This window comes from Carlito syrichta, unplaced genomic scaffold (assembly GCF_000164805.1).
Source record: "Carlito syrichta isolate Samal-C Ts95f unplaced genomic scaffold, Tarsius_syrichta-2.0.1 Scaffold308136, whole genome shotgun sequence".
Classification (NCBI taxonomy): domain Eukaryota; kingdom Metazoa; phylum Chordata; class Mammalia; order Primates; family Tarsiidae; genus Carlito; species Carlito syrichta.
This window is the reverse complement of record NW_007252232.1, coordinates 655,393-675,804: the sequence shown is the minus strand read 5'-3', so window position 1 is coordinate 675,804 and position 20,412 is coordinate 655,393. Positions and strand designations below refer to the sequence as shown.

General features: G+C 40.3%; 1 protein-coding gene across 5 annotated transcripts in view; it reads right to left on the bottom strand.

Moving 5' to 3' along the window:
- Positions 1 to 19,994, bottom strand: part of EOGT (EGF domain specific O-linked N-acetylglucosamine transferase) — a 34,794-nt gene extending 14,800 nt beyond the window's left edge. For 4 of the 5 annotated variants that reach the window (XR_504751.2, XM_008065034.2, XM_008065035.2 and 1 more), the window contains exons 1-8: positions 19,723 to 19,994; positions 17,248 to 17,471; positions 15,822 to 15,922; positions 15,117 to 15,225; positions 11,618 to 11,712; positions 11,162 to 11,266; positions 8,204 to 8,310; positions 4,972 to 5,075 (exon numbers count right to left, since the gene is read on the bottom strand). Coding sequence is in view for 4 of the 5 variants with exons in the window: in XM_008065034.2 (XP_008063225.1) it covers positions 4,972 to 5,075; positions 8,204 to 8,310; positions 11,162 to 11,266; positions 11,618 to 11,712; positions 15,117 to 15,225; positions 15,822 to 15,922; positions 17,248 to 17,471; positions 19,723 to 19,819 (942 nt within the window). In the remaining variant the exon portion in view is untranslated. Of the gene's footprint in view, positions 1 to 4,971; positions 5,076 to 8,203; positions 8,311 to 11,161; positions 11,267 to 11,617; positions 11,713 to 15,116; positions 15,226 to 15,821; positions 15,923 to 17,247; positions 17,472 to 19,170; positions 19,227 to 19,722 lie in introns of all 5 variants that reach the window. The other variant, XM_008065037.1, reaches the window with a different exon arrangement.
- Positions 19,995 to 20,412: the final 418 nt, after the last annotated feature.

Sequence of the window (20,412 nt, the reverse complement as noted above, 5' to 3'; positions counted from 1 at the left end):
AAATAAAAAAAAATGCATTGTAGGATTATAGTCAAGGTCAACAGCTAGTTATACAATATGTTCATTGTGTTCATGTCTTTTCATCTTTATAGCATTCTTTTTTCAGATTTTGAAAATTTTATGTGACACCTCAAGAAGTACCCTTCTATACATCTTTGGAGGTTGGCAGCCTTGCCCATCCCACTGACACAAAGCTATTTCAAAGTTATTGAGAACTGATAGATATGGCGATTAAAAAAAAATTCCTTCCTTCGATGTTCTTCCAATGCCATTCTAATAAAGACCCTTCTCCACACAATCTAAAATGAAATGTCCCTGTTCTGGCTCAATAATAAATAAAGGGTAATTAAAAGAAGTGATTCTAGACCATTTCTTGAGATAAAATATACTTCAGATAAAATAAGACAACTTTGAAAGGAAATTTAAATAATAAAATATAGTAATCCTGACTGACCCCTCCTCAGGGAAATTATACATTATTCAAAAACAACCACATCTAGAAGCTTTTTTTCCACATCCCCAAATTCAAATTATCTACCATGGGGTGAAAGGGGACTTCTTCCTACACGCATTTTGAAGAATATCTTAATATTCTTCAAGATGACATAAAAGTTCCTTCTATGTAATTCTCAAATTTAAACACGCACATTACCTATGACTTAGAAATTCCACTTATAGAAACCTGTCCTGCAGAAATGCTAGGATGCATTTATAAACATAGAGATATCTAAAAAGAATGTTTCCTGAAGCATTTCAGCAAATAGCAAAGAACTGGAAACAAACTGGATGTGACTGGGCCAGGGGTGATAAACATGTGCACTAATGCATACATCGAACTTCCAAAATATCCATCAAATGGGATACCATGTACCCACTTAAAAAAAGGTAATCCTAAATGTACTAACTTGGAAAGATATTTATGAGGTAATATTAGGGTAGCAGTAGGAGAAAGAAAGCATGTTTTCTCTATATCTTTTTTTTTGTAATTGTCTACTTATCTACTTATTTTTTGAGTCAGGGTCTCACTCTATCTCCTAGGCTAGAGTGCAGTGGCATTCTCATGGCTCACCACAGCCTTGACCTCCTGGGTTCATGTGATCCTTCTGCCTCAGCCTCCCAAGTAGCTGGGACTATAGCCACATACTACCATACCCGGCTAATTTTTTAATGTTTTTTGTAGAGATGAGGTCTTGTTATGCTACCCAGGCTGGTCTCAAACTCCGAGGCTCAGCAATCCCCCTGCCTTGGCCTCCCAAAGTGCTAGAATTACAGGCATGCACCACTGTGCTCAGGCATTTTCTATAAGGACACAAGCATATTCTTATACAAATTTCATATGTATACACACGCATATCCCTATACAAATTCTTATGTTAATTTTGTATAAGGATATATTTACATGTATTAAACTAAAAAGATTCTTGCAAGGGACTCATACACATTAACTGCAGCCACCCTTGGGGGAAAATAGAATCAGAGAGGAGGGAGACTTTTTTTAAAGTTCACATACTTCTGTGTTGTCTCAACTCATTATAATCAGGATAATCAGGTATTACTTTCATAATTAAAAAGATAATAAGAAAGCTATACTACCTCTTAGCACAAGAAAATGTGGAAAGTCTGCAGTAATCTCCCCTTTTATTAATTTCATTTAAGAAGAGCAGACCCACTGTGCCCAGAAAATCACCTCAAGAAGTACTCTTCTATATATCTTTGGAGGTTGGTGGCCTTGCCCATCCCACTGAGGAAACCACATGCTGAAGGGAGTGACCAAATCGCTGAGCTTTGGGAGGAAGACAGGGTAGGCCCCATAGGCTTCCTTGTGGGGACAGTTTTCACCAAAATCTGAACTGCAGTCACAGTTTTCTCCCTCTTCTTCCCCTGGGTGAACTGCAAATCAGAGGCCTTCAGGACTGACTCTGGCAATATTGTTTACTGTGGGAGATTCATGTCACAGTCAGCCTGCAGATCACGATATTGCTTAATTTAAAGGCTTACCAACCAAAGAGAAACAGCAGCCATACCATCCCTTACTTAGCACTGTTCTCATCCAACCTGCAGTCTTCTGTGGGCCTGAATTCTGGAGCCATCTAGCAGAGTTGCCTGTCTAGAAAACTTGATTGAGTAGCTAGCAAAGGCCTCTCTGACCAAGAATGTGCATTTAAAATAGACGCAAAGGAAGGAGGTTCAGCTGCATCCACCCTGCTTTTCCATGCCAGAGTCGAGGTCAGACAGCTCTAACATCATAGGGTCAGTTAACTGAGTAACCTGGGATCTTTATGATGGCGATGCATCCTATTCCCACCCAGCAGGTACAGAGAAGGGGAAGGTTGGAAAAGCTGGCTCAGTTTAACTTAGACTAGGTGAGGAAGATGTGGAAAAGCACATAACAAGGAACAAAGAAGCTTCTGGAAAGTGTTTAAGAAACGTTCTCACCAAGTTCTTTAGAGAACTTTAGAAAAATGATAGAGCACTGTGATTTCCCAGCACAGACCCCGGGGTCAGGCTACCTGGATAGGAATCCTTGGTTCCACCCCTCACTGACTAGTTATCTTAGAACACTCACATTCAGGCCTCAGTTTCCTGTTTGTCAAATAAGCTAATAAAAACTCAAGTCCACAAGAGGTTGTGAGCATTACATGAGATAACATCAAGTGTAATTAAAAAAAAAAAATGCAACCTTGTATCCTACCCTGTAAAAAAAAAGGCAAAACAACCCTGAGTTAATCATTCAGGACTTGTGAAAGCTGGTGATTGTGGCTTAAAAGCACTTATACCAAAAATAGAAAAGAAAGACACTGGTGTTCTCTTTGCTCACAGAAACATTTCCAAGAAATGAAACCGTGGTGGCAGCAAAACAAAAACACAAGAGGAAATGTAAATGTATGTAGAGAGAGAAACCAAAAGAAAGCATTAAGGGCTGGGCTCCATGGCTCAGCCTGTAATCCCAGCACTTTGGGAGGCCAAGGTGAGTGGATTGCCTGAGCCCGTGGGTTTAAGATCAGCCTGGGCAACTTGGTAAGGCCTCATCTCTAAAATAAATAAAAAGTTAGCCAGGCGTGGTAGCGTGCACCTGTAGTTTCAGCTACTTGGAAGGCCAAGGTGGAAGGATCGCAGGAGCCCAGCAGGTCAAGGCTGCGGTGGCCATGAGCGTGCCACCGCCCTCCAGCCTGGGTAGTAGAGTGAGACTCCAACTCAAAAAAAAAAAAAAAAAACATGCTAAGAATCATAGAATCAATTCTCATCAGACTTCAAGTCAAACTAAAAGTCTAAGGAGCAGTGATCATGAAAACCTTTCTATGCAGCTCTATTATAAGCCTTGTACCTATGGAAAAAAAGGGTCATCAAACTCTGTTCCCTTCAGCATGAGAATTTGACCTTCCATTAACTGGTTAGCTTTGTTCTCTGGAAACGAAGTTGGTGTCTGTCAACTATGTTTCTAGCAAAATTGCTTCTGACTAAAAACAAGCTTGAAGAGGCCAGGCATGGTGGCTGTAATCCCAGTGTTTTGGGAGGCGAAGGCAAGAGGATCTCTTGAGCCCAGGAGTTTGAAACCAATCTAGGCAACATATGAGACCCCATACAAGAAATACAAAAATTAGCTGGGTGTGGTGGTGTGTGCCTGTAGTCCTAGCTACTCGAGAGGCTGAGGCAAAGAATCACTTGAGCCCAGGGGTTTGAGGTTGCAACAAGGCTATGAATGATCCACTGTATTCCAGTCTGGGCAACAGATCCAGACCTTGTTTCTAAGAAAAAAAGACATTGGATGGGTAAATGGAATCGAGACTGGGAAAGCCACGTTTAGGCTTCACTGAGTACAATGATTTTTGGAACTGGGCATACCTCTTTCAAAGATGCTGGAGGCTTTGCCAATGCAGTTATGCCAGGAAATGTTGGCCCCTGTGGGTGATCTGTGCCTGCCCCAGGCGATCACCTCTCCTTGTACCAGAGCTGTGCCGTGTGGACTGCTAACATTCCCCTGGAAAAAAATGCTTGAGGCTGTTCTGCCCATCAGCTGTAGTTCCCCTGCATTATGGTCTGAGTAAACTCATGCCAAGAGTGGGATGTGTGAGTGTCTTGTGTGTCAAAATGTTTAGTGGAATCTTAGATGACCCCTTGGGGGTTGTTCCAGCTTCCTAGGTTAGGCAACCTCTCTTGTGTGTACTACAAACCATGTGTTCTCCTTGTTGCTGTCACAGTTAACACTCAGAGTACATGTACTGTGCACCAGGCATTGTGACCCTTCACACACTATATGGTTTATCCTCCAAACGACCTGTGGTAGGTACTCTGATTATCCCATTTCACAGCTGAGGATACTGGGACACATTCTGGTGTTTCCTTGGCAGGTAGAAGAGCCAAAACAGGAGGAAAAAGGCAGCCAAAGAAAGAGAAGGGGGGGAAAAAAGACTACACTAAGAACAAACAAACAGCAAGTATAATTCAACACATACATTTATGTATATGCCTACAACTCGCCCTATATAGTGAGCTGAAACACAGCACAATTTGGCACAAAGGAAGTAGTAACAAAGAAGTTGCTATTAAGCAAAGGGCGACAGGAAATGCAAGAAGCCAAACAGTAAATAGAGGCAAGTTCTTCCAATGTGGGATCCCCAGGTACAATGAATGAAAGCCTTCAAATGTCTGTCTCAGAGGAACACCAAATCATATCCCTGAATTTTTGGTCTCTGGGGCCGCACCCACCCAAAAGGGGAAAAGATTATTCCATCGTCTTATTCTAAAATTCAAAGAACAAAGGTACACACATACTTGTATCTCTGCCTGTAAGTACATCTACACGTCAATGCATATATGCAGACACATTCACACCCATCTGTCTGCATATGGATGTGTGTATGGGTGTGTATGTTTACATGTGTCTCAGCAAATCCCTTCACAAAGATCAGAGTCACACACTGACAGAGCAAGATAAAGACAGTGTTGAAGCGAGAGCGCCTTCTTACTTACAGTGTCCCACATCACGACATACACATCTGTACTGAAGGAATTATTAACATGTTGAGTGATATAAAGATTGACAAAGTCACAGAAGTGGTGATACATGTTAACACCTAGGGTAGGAAAAAAAAATCTATGTTAATTAATCCCAAAGAACACAAGAAACAATTTTTATTCTACCCCACCTATTTATAGTTTAATGGACTTTTAGTTTAAATAAATGGAGAAGAAAAAGAGTTTGTTTCCAAACATGAAATGATCTAAAACCAGATAGTCCTCGATTTACAGACTGATTGGGTTCAAAAATTCACTTCAAAGTTGGTTGTTCAGAGGTGAGGTGCAGTGGCTCATACCTGTAATCCCAGCACTTTGGGAGGCTGAGGCAGGAAGACTGCTTGAGCCTAGGAGTTCAAGACCAGCCTAGGCAACATAGCGATATCCCATCTCTACCAAAAAAATTTATAAAAATTAGTCAGGTGGTGGTACATGCTTGAGGTCCCAGCTACTCGGGAGGCTGAGGCAGGAGGATTGCCTGAGCCCAAGAGGTCAAGGCTGTGATAAACTGTGATGGTGCCACTCCAGCCTAGGCAACAGAGTGAGACCCTGACTCAAAAAAAAAAAATGGTTGTTTAGAACGCAGGAATGCATTTTCCCATATATGCCAAGTAACAATTAATTATTAAGTTTCCAGAAAAAAACAATGCAGGTCTGCTTAACGCAAAACTAGGTAGAATTATAGGGCCATGAAGACTAATCATTATTTCTTTTGATCATTAATTTTTAAATGCATAATGTTTAGGCAACATCTGCTCATCACAAAAGTACTGTCAATGATGGTAACTAACATTTTGGATATTTGCATTCTTGCCTCTTTTTTTCTTGTTTAATCATTACTTATAATAGTCTTACTGGGAAAATATTAATTAACTATGGTTCAAAAGAGGTGAATGTCTCGTGTTCTAATTGAAACAATAGGAACTCTGGAGACAGAAGAACTGGGTTGAATGCCAGTGCAGTCACTCATGTGCAACATTATTAGATGAGTTCGTAAAGCCCCTAAGCTTGAGCTTTTCCACTAGAAATGGGAAATAGTTACATATACTGCCAGCCTTGTCATGGCAAATTCAAAGATAATATATCTTAAAGCACCCATTCCAGTGCCTGGCACACAGGGAGACCTTAATGAAGACTAGCTGGATCCCACTAGGTCAGATAGAATGGAAAGGGCTGTGGATGCCACTATTTGTAAATTCACATTTAGGTCATTAAAAAGGAACAGAACGTGCACCCTCCTCTCCACTTAGGTATACAGGCCCAGTATTCAGTCTGGAAATATACAAGTCTAAATAGGATAAAATTCCAAGAACTAACAATTCAAACATACATTTTAAAGGAGGGAAAATGTTGAGTTAGAAAAATTAAAAAAAAAAAAAATACAGGTTTGGTGTGGTGACTCATACCTGCAATCCCAGCACTTTGGGAAGCCTAGGCAGGAGGGTTGCTTGAGCCCAGGAGTTCAAGAACAGCCTGGGTAACACAGTGAGACCTCATCTCTACAAAAAATAAAAATTAAAAAAAACTAGCCAGGCGTGGTGGCACACGCCTATAGTGCCAGTTACTCGGGAGGCTGAGAAAGAAAGATTGCCTGAACCCAGGAGGTTGAGGCTGTGGTGAGCTGTGACTGTGCCACTGTACTCCAGCCTGAGTGACAGAGTGAGATCCTGACTCAAGAAAAGAAAAGCAATGACTCAAAAGCAGAAATCACAAAATATTTTGTCTTCATTACCACAGTGAATAACAACATTATGTACCAGAAAATAAGAGTAAAAAATATTCAGTTCTTTTCAGCCTGTTATCTTAGATAATCATTTAGAAGGGCTAATTATTTTACCCACAAAAAAGTATATTTTCAAATAAACAAGAAAGGTAAAGTTCTACCAGGATCCATTCCCTTCTCCCAAGTTAGCCACACAGCACACATGAGCTCTCTCATGAAACACTCAGTTAGTTCCTAACAGCTATGAGGAAATGCCACAGGCACAAATTAGTGCTTGGTGCCACAAAGATTAATAAACAAGCGAGAAAACAGTCTCTGTCCCCAAGAATGTGCCTCTAATGAGCCTTGTTCTGTAGATTGCTCATTCTCCCAAGGTAAGAGTTAATACAAAAGGGAAAACTAGATGACAGCATAAGTGAGAAGTAAAGTCAGTCGAGTTATGAATATAGGAAATAAATGGCACTGTGTACCCTGACCTGTTATTCCCACTTTGCATACTTTATTGCATAAGTACCTGCATACATTTCATAGCTCACACATTTTCACCTCTTTTACAGGCAGATCACAGTGTTTTCTTTGCCCCTTTTTAATGTGCATATTTTTAAAAAATGAGTCAGAGCCTCAAACATAGCATTTTTACTCGCTCTTATTTCAGAAACTTAAACTTGTCTGATTTCTGAACTTAATGCTTTGCAATATAAGAATTATGACTTCAGAAGGCAGAGCACATTAAAACTGTGATCAATAAATTATAGTAATTTTGAAATATTTGTGACAGAGGGCTCTCTATATTTCACTATAAGCCCAACCTCTCATGAATTTTGATACGGTATAGCATAGTAATCTCTGTCTCTTGTAATGAGAGAGAAAATATAGTACAGTCTGTGTTTCTCCTCTCCAAGGCAACTAGTTCACAAAGTTAGGGCTATGCTTACAAGTTCAGAGACACCATAGATGTAAATGGAAAAATGATTTTAATTTTTTTCAAAAATATATGCAGTGGTAATTTCCAGAAGAATTTTAAATTCACTTTAGTCACAGAAGTGGTATTAGAAATTTTGCCAGAGGAGGTCATGGACATTTCTTTCCCACCCATGCTGTCCACATGGCTTTTAATTTTAAAAAAATTTTAATGAAGCACAATATAAATTAAATGATTAGAAAAACTAGATGGGGTAAATTTAGTTATAAAAGGTGTATATATGCTTTCTTCTGTCATCTTTTGATTTTGATTAAGTCCTTTGACATAAAAGTGAAGGGGTTTCATCTAAAATACCAAAAGTATAAAATAATGAGAAGTTCAAACTAGTTCATTGACTTCTTTAGAGAAGAAAGCAAAAAGAAAATTTACTGTTTGTCATACTGCTTCCAAGAAAAACCATAGAGAATTACTATATACATATATCCAGAAAAAAGGAGTAAAACCTCATTAACAAATACATAAATAACAAATCAACTTCTCACCTGCATCTAGTTTCATGAAATACGTTGGTTTTTCAATAACAATGTCACATTCAGCACCTTCTATAGGTCTGAAGTTGAGCTCAGTATAGCTTTGTAACTCAGCAAACCTGGAATCATGAATTGGGATATGATTTCAAAGTGATTCTCCCAAACTTCCTACTGCAATGTTGCAACTTAGGATCATTTCATTAGGCAAATTTTATTTCTAGTTTGTGAAGAAACTTCTATGGAGACCTGTAACTTCTAAAACTTACTGGTATTTATATAATTTGACATCAATTTTTTTCTTCTGAGTTGGAGTCTCAACCTGTAGCTGTAGGGCAGTGGCATAATCACAGCTCACCGCAGCCTCAGCCCCCTGGGTTCATGTGATCCTTCTGCCTCAGTCTCCCAAGCAGCTGGGACTACAGCCACATGCCACCATGCCTAGCTAATGTTAATTTTTTTGTAGAGATGAGGTCTCATTATGTTGCCCAGACTAGTCTCAAACTCCTGGGCTCAAGTGACCCTTTCGCTTCAGTCTTCCAAAGTGCTGGGATTACAAGTGAGAGCCACTGCGTCCAGCCTAACTAATTTGACATCAATTTTAATGCTGAGACAAGGAACAAAAATGATTTTAAAATTCTAAAGTGTAAGATAATTAAATCTGGAACTTATCACACAAAGAATATACTGGGTTGGCCAAATAATCTACCAGTAAAGTGGAAAGATTAAAAAACCTTCCAGACAAGAATAAAAAGGAACAATGGGCCAAAGAAACTCTTAAGGTAGACTTCTTCGATTCTGAGAAAGATGGGGTTCTAAGAACCATCCAGTGCCTCTGAAAGACAGCAGACAGCTAACCTCCCAGAAAAAAGGAAATTTATTTCTTCAAAAACATCCTCAGAAGCCAGATGGCATAATTTTCTTCCAAACAAAAGAAGACAATCACACAGGCATGTGACAATTGTGAGATATTTTGAGTCAACATAAAGATCGTCTTTAATTCTTCATCTTTGAGATCACATCTCATATAAAACAAATATCAAATAGATCCTTTAAAACACAATGCCAAAATATCGTGGTGGTTTCAAAAATATGTCTAGAAACTTTTTAATACTTCTTCCTTTAAAAGGGGGAAGTTAATTCCATTCCCTTGAGGGTGGGCTGGACATAGTGACTTAATTCTAATGAGCAGAATACAGAAGTAACGTATGTCACTTCTAACATTAGGTTACACAAATACTGCAGCTTCCATCTTGGGGCATGAGCTTAGACCACGTGCTCCTGGGGAAACCGGCTGCTGTGCTATGAGTAGACCAGGGAATGGCCCATGTGGTACAATTTGAAGCCTCTGGCCAACAGTCAGAGAAGAACTGAGGCTTACAACAACCTGAATAAACTCAGCAGCAGATTCTACAGGCATAGAGCTCAGATGAGCCTAGAGATGGCTACAGCGCTGGTTACCAGGTTTACTACTCCTCATAAGACCCGCCTGGTTGCTCCTACATCCTGACCGTCAGAAACACGTGAGACAATAAAGTTTTGTCGTTTTAAGCCAATTCTAGAGTAATTTGTTATATAACAATAGATAACAAGCCAGGTGTGGTGGCTAATGTCTATAATCCCAGCACTTTGGGAGGCTGAGGCAGGAGGATTGCTTGAGCCCAGGAATTCGAAACCAACCTAGGCAACATAGTGAGATCTTGACTCTACAAAATCAAAAATCAAAAAATTAGCTAGGTGTGGTGGTAGGTACCTATAGTCCTAGCTACTCAAGAGGCTGAGGAGAGAGGATTGCTTGAGCCGGGACTTAGAGGCTACGGTGAGCTGTGATCATGTCACTAAATACCAGTCTGGGCAGCAGAGACCTCAACTCAAAAAATAAAAATAAAAAAGATAATGAACACAGATTTACCTAGATTATACTTTGGAATAATGTGCTACACTGCTACAAATAACTCATACAATTATACCCTAGGGAGTTATCACAGGGAACCAGATATGAAAATGTACTAGGAATCAGAAAGTCCACTAGAATATAGGAACTACCTATAGTAGGTAGTTATACAAGGTCTGTTACAGCAATAGACCACATTGCAGACTGTAAAATGCCATATAAATGTATGGCCAAACATTTCAGATTATTATTCTGATTGGTTTGCTTAGCATAAATGTTTGGCCATAAAAATGAACATTATATGAGCAACCTATGTGACTATACAGAAAAAGCATGAGAGAGTTTCTTTAGAGTGATGGAACAATTCTGCACCCTGATCATGGTGGTGGTCACATGAACCTACCCATGCAATAAAATTTTACATAAGTGCATGCAATTACTGGTAAAATTCACATGTGTTCAGTTAATACCACTGTATCAATATCAGTTTCCTGGTTTTGATCATTGTGCTATGGTTATATGAGATATTACCATTAGAGGAAGCTGGGGTAATGGGACAATGAGAACTCCTTGTACTATGTTTAAATTTCTATGAATATAAAATTATTTTAAAATACAAAGTTTTAGGCCAGGTGTGGTGATTCACACCTATAATCCCAGCACTTTTTGATCTGGGTGAGAAGTACATGGGTGGGTTCACTTTTTCATAATTCAAACTGTACCTTTTTCTGTAAGCTCATTATATATATCTCATATGTGTATTTTTTTCAAATGTGTTCCCCAAGGCACATACAACAATTATAAGTTAATAAAAATGTATTTTTGTGCTGATTTTTTGTCTTTCATTAGCAGACAGTAGGTACTAAATCATACTTCCTACCATATTCTAAACATATATTTAACTCAGATACGATGGAGGTATCCAATACACTCAGTTGCCATCACTCCACAGAAGGTCATGCCAAATTATCTACAAATGAAGGAACGTTTTCCATTTGTGAGTCCCCACAAAAATCTGCAAGTGTCAAAACTAAAGGTAAACATTTCAGAAACAAATGCTTAAAAAAAAAAAATCTCACCATGACTGCAGAGGGCTCTTGCGCTGGCCTTCAGACATCAATGTATGAATGTCAAGTTTACAGTGCCCCCCAATTTCACCACTCTGGAAGAAATCTTCCTTAAATCTAGTGTATAACAAAAAAATTAAGTTGAGCTCAGGAAATTTCTTTAGGACTTACGTACATGGGTTGTAACTAAAGTGGAGTACCAATTTCCAAACTCAGTTTTTTATTAGAATTTAATTATAATAGAAAAATTTTAATGTATACAAAAGTAGCAAAATCACAGAAGGAACCTGATAAATCTATGATCCACCTTTGCAAGGTGATCAAATTTATGGTCAGTCTGGGTCATCTACTCCCCACCCATTCCCCAGCCTCTCTGCCATATTGTCAGGGAGCAAATCCAAGACCTATCTCTGGGCCTAAAAACATTTCAGAACTCCTATTCAATTTCAACACCCATCATATAAGTACCTGTCGTGATTTCTCTTGATGTTTCGTAAATCAAGGTAGAGATTGGTTGCTCTGCAGTACTGAAGGTAACGGGAACATATCAGGCTTGAGTCACTCTGAAGATTGAGAAAAAGAAAATAATAATTCTGAGTATTAACACTGCGAGGACTCACCCAGACTTGCTAGACATGTTGATGTCATGTATACCTCAGATTCAAACCACACAACATGAGGAGGAAAACTTTCCAAACACTGCATCTGCTCAAGAATTGTTTTCTCCTTCCCAGCAGACCTTGGCCAAGCATACTTTTGCCAGTTTCTACATGTTTAGGTTACAACAAAGAATTCTCAAATGCTTTATCGGTACTGCCTGAACTTTAAAGCTAAGAGCTCTGGTCCTCATGGTTCAATTCAGTCCCTTAAAAAAAAGCCTAGGTCAGGCACGGTGGTTCATGCCTGTAATCCCACCAATTAGGAAGGCCGAGGGAAGAGGACTGCTTGAGCCCAGGAGTTCAAGGCTAGCCTGGGCAATATAGTGAGACTTCATCTCTACAAAAAAAATTTAAACATTAGCCAGGCATGGTGGTGTGGACCTATAGTCCCAGCTACGAGAAGACTGAAGCAGAAGGACCACCTGAGCCCAGGAGGTGGAGGCTGCCGTGAGCCATGATACCACTGCCCTCAAGCCTGGTCATCAGAGTGGGCGTCTGACTAAAAAAAAAAAAAAAAAAAAGCTTCAGCAATGGTCCTACCCCCACAGCTATGTGAAAAAGCATTTTTCAAAGCAGCCAAATGAAACCAGGAAGAATGTACACGTAAGAGACATTAAAGGTAGAGGAGGGCATTTTGCCAGTTTTAATAAGACATACTTTCTGCAAACCATAAAACTTGAAGGACCCTCCATTTTAACAATAACATGAGGGCAATATTTTCTAAATAATTGAACAAAGCAGTTTAAGAGTCAACTACCAGAGCCAGTTTCTATTTCAACCAATCTTGGTTTTGCTGAAAAAGAAAAAGCCTCAGAAACTTTTATCTGCCCTGGAGTTAAGCATTTTTAAACTGTTTTTCTCAAAACTTCCAGTATACATGAGGTCTTAAACTTGACCTGCATGGTGCTTTGAGTCTGTAGTTGGAAAAAGATTGCAATGGACTGAAAGTATGTTCCTCTGCAAAACTCACATGTTGGACTCCTAACCCTTAATGTGATATTATTAGAAGTGAGGCTTTGAGGAGGCAATTAGGTCACGAGAGTGGAACTCTCATGAGTGAGATTAGTGCCCTTATAAAAGAAACTCCAGAGAGCTCTCGCACCCTACTTCCATCATGTGAGGAGACAGGGAGAAGTTGGCTGTCTGCAACCTAAAAAAAGCCCTTATCAGAAACCAACCACACTGGCACCCTGACTTTGGACTTCCAGACTCCAGAACTTTGTGAAATAAATTTCTGTAGTTTAAAAGTCACCCAGTCTATAGTACTTTGTTATGGCAGCCCAAACTAGCTAAGACAGGGATCACACTTTGAAAGCACAAAACATATCGAGGTAAATCTTAGCCAAAAAAGTATTCTACAGGCCACCTTGAAAGAGGTGTGCAAGATGGGGCTATGGCTCTTCTCTAGCCCTTTTCACAAAGACTCCAGCCAAGCGTGCAAAGTAAGACACAACATTGTTAAAGGCACCCTGCAAGCAACCTGGGGCTTCATTCACTTCACTAGAATGCTCCAAGCTCTCTTATGTGACAACTTCCAATAGCAATATAAAGCATATATTCAGTTTTTTAATGCAAGTAAATTTAACTTTTTTTTCCAGTTTCCCAGGTTAGCTGGAGATAATGAAGACTTCTGAGATATCAGAGACTTAGCGTTCAGGATCAATGAGTTAAAGAATAGTGCACCTTAATCTGAAGTGCTTGCAACTCCATCAACCTTTGAAAAATAACACAGCCCTTTGCTGGGAGCCAGGCCCTGCACTAAGTATTTTTATATGCAGAACCTCATTTCATCCTTACCGTATGCTATAAAATACACATGGTTTTATGACAGAGGAACTGGAGTTATGGAAAGACTAAGTACCTGTCCAAGAGTCAGAATTTGAGCCCTATAGTTGAGAGCCTGTATTTACTGCCCCAAACCACCTTTTGGCACCATGTTTGTCTGACCCACTGAGGTATAATGTGGTATGGTTGAAAGTACACTGAAAAAAGATCTGCATTTTAATTCTAGATGTATACACTTTTTTTTTTCTGTAGAGATAGGAGGCTGGGCATGGAAGCTTATCTATGTGATCCCACCACTTTGGGAGGCAGAGGCAAGAGGACTGCTGAGTTCAGAGGTTTCAGACCAGCCTGGGCAACTTGGTGAGACCTCACCTCTACAATAAATAAAAAAAAAAATTAGCCAGGCATGGTGGTGCACATCTGTAGTTTCAGCTACTTGGAAGACTGAAATAGAAGGATCGCCTGAGTACAGCAGGTTGAGGATGTGAAAGGTATAACTGTTGCACTCCAGCCTGGGCAATAGAGTGCGACTACGACTCAAAAAAAAAAAATAGAGATGGAGTTTTGCTATGTGTCCCAGTCTGGTCTTGAGCTCTTGGCCTCAAGCAATCCTCCCACCTTGGTTTCCCAAAGTGCTGGGATTACAGGTGTAAGCCACCACATCTAGCAAATATGTATAATTCTACAGAGTAGCTGCATAGTCTTGGGGAAGTTGCTGAACTTCTCTGATGACTGTTTCCCATGCTGATAAAGTGGCTTCTGTCTATCTGCTATAATGCTTATGAGTAACAAACTAGATAACATGTAGAAAAGCTTTCTGCAAACTATAAAGTGCTAAGCAAATTATAGAACATCAGGTGGGAGTATATCATCTCTTTCAAACTACCTGAGAATAAATTCGCAAAGATGAAATTTATCAGTTTCTCTACTTTAGCACATGTTGGGAGGGAATTCTATACCTAAAAATATTTTAACTGTCTCAAATATAACTACGTGATATATGTGTGATAAGGAGGACAGGGTTCCAAAGGAAACAGAACAACCTATCTGAGGAAGTTAAATAAATGCTAACTACATAACTGAGAATTAGGGATGCCTTTCATAGTACTATCCATCTCGTTCTCTGTTACAATCTAAACAACAACAAATAAAAATAAATAAATCAAGGCTGGGTGTGATGGCTCAAACCTATAATCCCAGCACTTTGGGAGGCCGAGGTGAGAGGATAGCCTGAGACCAGGCGATCGAGACCAGCCTGGGAAACTTGGCGAGACCTTGTCTCTACAATAAATCAAAAAATTAGCCTGGCATGGTGGCACATGCCTATAGTTTCAGCTACTTGGAAGGATGAAGAGGAAGGATCGCCTGAGCCCTGCAGGTCAAGGCTGTGGTGGCTGTGAGTGTGCCGCTGCACTCCAGCGTGGGCAACAGAGTGAGCCTCCAATTCAAAAAATAAATAAATAAATAATCGTAATAAGCAATAAAACTAACCAAGCTCATTGATGAAGGAGTTAAACACCTACTGTGTTCTTAGGCTGACAGAGCACATGTATCTCCTCCAGCCGTTCTTGGGCAAATCCAAAGTCAGCTTGTCTCCAGAATATGTCCTCAGCAGACTCAAGAGTGTCCGTCCTATTTGCAAAGAAAAAGATTCCATGATTTTATTCTTTTTACTTTTTCTGGACTGTGAATTTTCTTCCTAAAGGTTAAATTGCTAGAAGTCTGTTATTACTTTAATATAATTTTCCCAAAACCATAAAGTTACAACATAAAGTTATCAAAATAAATTATTCACAGACTTATTCCCTTATCATAAAAATATGAAATTTATAAAAGTATGAAGTTAGGATCATCTGGAACTGAAGACAATAATGCATTCTTAATTACTGTATTTTCTTTACCACGTTAAACTTACATGTATTGGAAGCACTGATTATTCTTAGCTCTCCCTAGCAGAATCAAGAGAAAACCATCCATATATCTTCTTAGCATATACTACCAGAAAAATATTTTCTATGGTCCTGACTGTTTTCTTCCTCTGGCAGAGGAAATGACAAATATTCTAACTCAGTATGTGAGAATCAAGTTGAATTCCTGACTGTATAAGCAAATTAGTATCTAAAGTAATTACTATCTAAAACCAAAGACTCTAGTTGGGAATCAAGGCATCAACAGCGCATAGAAATAAGGAGACTTAAAGAGAAAGGTTATTCCACATGGAAACTTACCATCCCATGTCAACATAGTTGCAAACAGGGTAACCAAACCTGAACTCTGGCTTGCAGGATTTCTCATAACCCCAGCAGTACTTTAGATTTTCTAAGTGTTTCTAGAACATAAAACATGTACATTTAGACAGGTCTCTTCTTCTGATATTCAGAGAGAATTCTAAGATTTTTCAAAGGTCTAGGCTTTACTATTAAAGACCATTCAAATTAGAATTTCTTTTTTCTTCTATTTTAAATAGACTGAGAATTTCTTGAAATAGCTTAAGAAAATGCCTTTCTCAGTGAGTAAATTGATTCTAAAATTAGTTTCTAAACACACACACACACACACACACACACACACACACACACACACACAAATTGTGTTGCCAAGAGAATGTCAGCTAAATTGAATGGATCAGCAGCTTTACTCATTCAAGATCAGCTGAGTGGCTGTGTGTGGTGGCTCAAGCCTGCAATCCCAGCACTTTGTGAGGCCAAGGTAGGAGGATCACTTGATCCCAGGAGTTCAAGACCAGCCTGGGCATCACAGAAAGACTTTGTCTCTTCAAAAAATTCAAAAAGTTGGCCAAATGTGGTGGCGGAAGCCTACAGTCCCAGCTAGTACTTGGGAGGCTTAGGCAGGAGAACTGTCTGAGCCCAGAAGGTCGAGACTGTGGTGAGCCATAATCCTGCCACTTCACTCCAGCCTGAGTGACAGAGCAAGACCTTGACAAAAAAAAAAAAAAAAAAAAAAAATCAGCAGAGACCTTGCAAGACATGACAGCCCTGCAGCCCTTGGGGGACACAGCAGTTGTTGCTGGCCAGGGAGCTGACACTGGTCTGCAAGGTCCCAGGAGCAATTCTGGTCTGATTCCCAGGTTTGCTTTTCCATATCCTTCCTGTGCCAGCAGCATGGGAAAGGAAGTGTCTCACAATGCCCAGCTTTGATCTGTAAGTCTGTGTAAGACGTCTTAATGGCCTCCTATTTGAGACCTTTCCAACTCTTTCAAAACAGAAGGAAGTCCACAGTAGCCATCTTAATTATGTGGAGACAGAGGCTGAGGTGTCATTACTGGAAAGAAGTGCTAAATGACCCTCAGTGCAGTTTAAGAAAGGTGTGAAATTCTTTTCGATTACTTTTAACAAGTTGTTTTTTTCTGCATAAAATCGAATTTGCTTCATTTACAAAACATAGGAATAGAATTGGTTGCCTATTTGTTTTAGAAGTGATTTAGCTTTCAAATTTCACTTTTATGAATAGGGCATAATTTTAAGCAAAGTTTAGTCACTTAGAAGTATCAGATGACACTGAAACAATGAATGACTCACAGTGACAACCAAAAATTAGAATTCGACCATCAGTGTTCAGGTTATAAAGCAGAACCAGTAAGCCAGCCTAAATTGCATCCTTTTAAAAATAAGTAAGAGAAGAAATGATACCTACCTTATATGGACAAAGGGAGTCTTTCTTACAGACAGTGGCAATATGCCTATTGCTGTGCAAAAAGAAGGGAATGTGCTCCTCTGGCAAGTGGATGCTGGCATAGTCATATAGAGGTTTGCCAGGAATGCTGGGAGTCTCTGGAGGAGGTGCATCTTGGCCACTCAGTGGGACTTCATGAAGCAATACTCCAAAGATGAGCAGTATTAACATAGCAACCTCCAAACCTGGAGATTACATTGAAAGCATCTTCATTAAGAAAATTCCTTTAAAAGTCAAAGGGCAAGGCGGACCATAATTGCAAAGCACTTTGCAATGGTTCACCACTGAGTAATGTTCAAAGTAATGTTCCTTTATCAAACAAATCTGCACTTGCTTTGTGCCAGGCACTGTATTAGGAGCTAAGTACACAGAGGTGAACAAAACAAGATCCTAGCTTACATGGAGCCTACAACCTAGTACGAGAGTCATAAATAAACAACCAAAAAAAAAAAAAAAAAAACTTCAGATGAGGACAAGGGCTGAGAATCAAATAAATCAGGGGCCGGCAAACTTTTTTTGTTAAAAAGAGAGTAAATATCTTTTACTTTACAGACCATAAGATCTCTGTGGCAACTATTCAACAATGCCTTAGTCCAGAAAGCAGCCACAGTCAATTGTAAATAAATGGATAAGACTGTATTCTAATAAAACTTTATTTATAAAATTGGGGAGGGGCAGATAGATTCAGTCTACTGAGACCTGAAATAAAGCAAGGTAATATGCTAGACGACATGACATGGTGGTTGAGAACATGGACTTTAAAGCTCAATCACCTGAGTTTGAGTCCCTGTCTGTAGCTTCCTAGCTGAATGACCTTGAACAAGTTACTTAACCTTTCGGCACCTAAGTGTTCCCATCTCTGTAAAATGGAAATAATAATAAATCTTCCTCATAGGGCTATTGTAAGTTAAATGAGTTAATTGTTGGTAAAGTGTCTAGAAATGTACCTGGCAAGCACTAAGTGCTATGTAAGTATTTATTAAATAAATGTGTAAAGTCATGTGGACAGAGAGGGGGACCTAAATAACACTGGAGCTGAAGGGAGGATGTATGAGAGAGAGAAAAGGAAGTGGCATGGCTCTGAGCAAGTATGTATCTGCTGAATAAAAAATAATAATCACAATGTGAGCACATACTAAGTTCCAGGTGCTCTTCCAAGTACTAAGGACGCAGTCATGAAGGTACAGTCATGAACTAAACTCACTGCCCTCATGAAGTACACATTCTAGTAGGCAAAATAATCACCTATGATAATAACCAAGACTTAGAAACTCCAAGAGTGAAGTCAAGCAGTTTGCCTCAAATATTGTACCCTTAAATTCTCCCCTGTCCTGCCATAACATTGTGAAAAGTGACAATGGTCACTTTATTGCATTCCTAACTAATTCATAAGGGTCAAATCTCTTGGACTAGACTTTTCCTGTGTATTCCAGACAATAGCCATGCCATTCTGTTTACTTTGGTGATATCTTTGCTCTATTTTCTTAAGTGCTCTTTTCACCAGATGACAGAGCCATAGTATACATTGGTGTTTCTCAGCAAGATCTGTTGTTTACTGGGTCATACTTAAAAACCCAGCTTTCAAAATCAGCCTTCATTGACCATGGGCTATGGGATGGAGCCTTCAGAAACAGACAGCTACGTTCAATGAAGACTCAAGTTCCAAGGCCACGGGATCCTCACTGAACACCAAGAAGGAATCCTATTACCCTCTATTACAGTGGTTTTGCATTTAGGTAACTCTTCAGAGTGCACTGCTATCTGCTGTAAATCTGATCTCAATATTTTTAGTTGGGACTTTTTTGCAAGAGTGAGTTGATAGCAACTCTATAAAATTTTAAAATACATACTAATAGCAGCAATGACTCTATTTAAAGTATTTACCTCTTTAATCCTCAGAACCACCCAGAAGCTTTTGTGATGTTTCAGGTCTCTAAATCCTGTCAGAAATGAAACATATTACCTTGAAAGGATGCTCAAGTAGACTATCAGTCAGGTGACATTTTAAATTAAAGCAAGTATTAAGAGAAAATAATTTAGTGAGTTAATCCCCAATAAAAAGGCCTGGTTCAGGGTGCTTTTTCTTTTCCTTAATGAATATCACCGCTAAAGGCAAAGTTACAGGCAGGACCCTCAACACAGTAACTTAACTGACCACATCGTAAAGACGAGCAGGGAGTACAGGCATCCACTGGTGCAGGACAACAGGATACTCAGCAGAACAAACATTCCTAGGCGCAATTTTCCCAGTGCAGTTATGCTTGCTGGATGACAGGGTTACCCAAGCTAGAGCGGCCAGCCTTAAGGTTCACAGGCAGGCCGTCCTATCCTTTGACTTGTCCTTCTGGTAATAAAGTCATTGTTATGACCAAGTCCTGACCTTTGGTCATCCAAGTCCATTAACCTCACCTGAGCTCTGGCCATAACGAAACTCACCGATCCGTGGAGAAGCAACGCTTAGGCTGAGTGTGGGAAAATCTAAAGACGCTGATGAGAAAGCCGGCTTCTGCCAAGGGCGGGTACCGACTTGCATAAGGCGGATGGGGGTGGCTGCTGGTGCATGAAAGTACAACCCCAGGGCCTGGCGGAAAGCCCTCCTGCTGTTGGTCCTCCCGCAAGGCCCGCCAGGATGGGTGGGTGCACGTCTCCAGCACCCGGATGGTTTCGTGGCCAGGCGACTTTTTCCTTCAGCACAGGGCAGCTGGACTCACTCCACTCCTGTATCCCTCGGTCAGATTTCCACAGGTCTGAAAAGGGAAAAATCAGAAAGACGAGGAGAGGTGAAACCTGGGGTTGACAAGGACACCGTGGGCGAGATGGGGCGATGCTCTACGAGGGCGCTTGGAAAAGTTTGCAGGCAGTGGACAAATGACAAGTTCAAGACATCTGAGCCTCGAAACGACTCCTAAACCTCCCGCGGGGGCCCTCAAGCCTCGCGGTGGGGACAAGGCAAGGCTCGGGCAGGGCTTGAATGCCCGAGACGCCGAAGTGGAGGTCCCGGTCCCCGGCTGTGGCTGAACCGTGTCAGTCCCGGCACAGGGCGCCGGGTCAGCGGCGGGCGCCCTGCGGCAGCTCAGGTGTCGCGCTCGAGTTCGCGACCCCAGCCGCCTCCCGGGACGCCCTCCG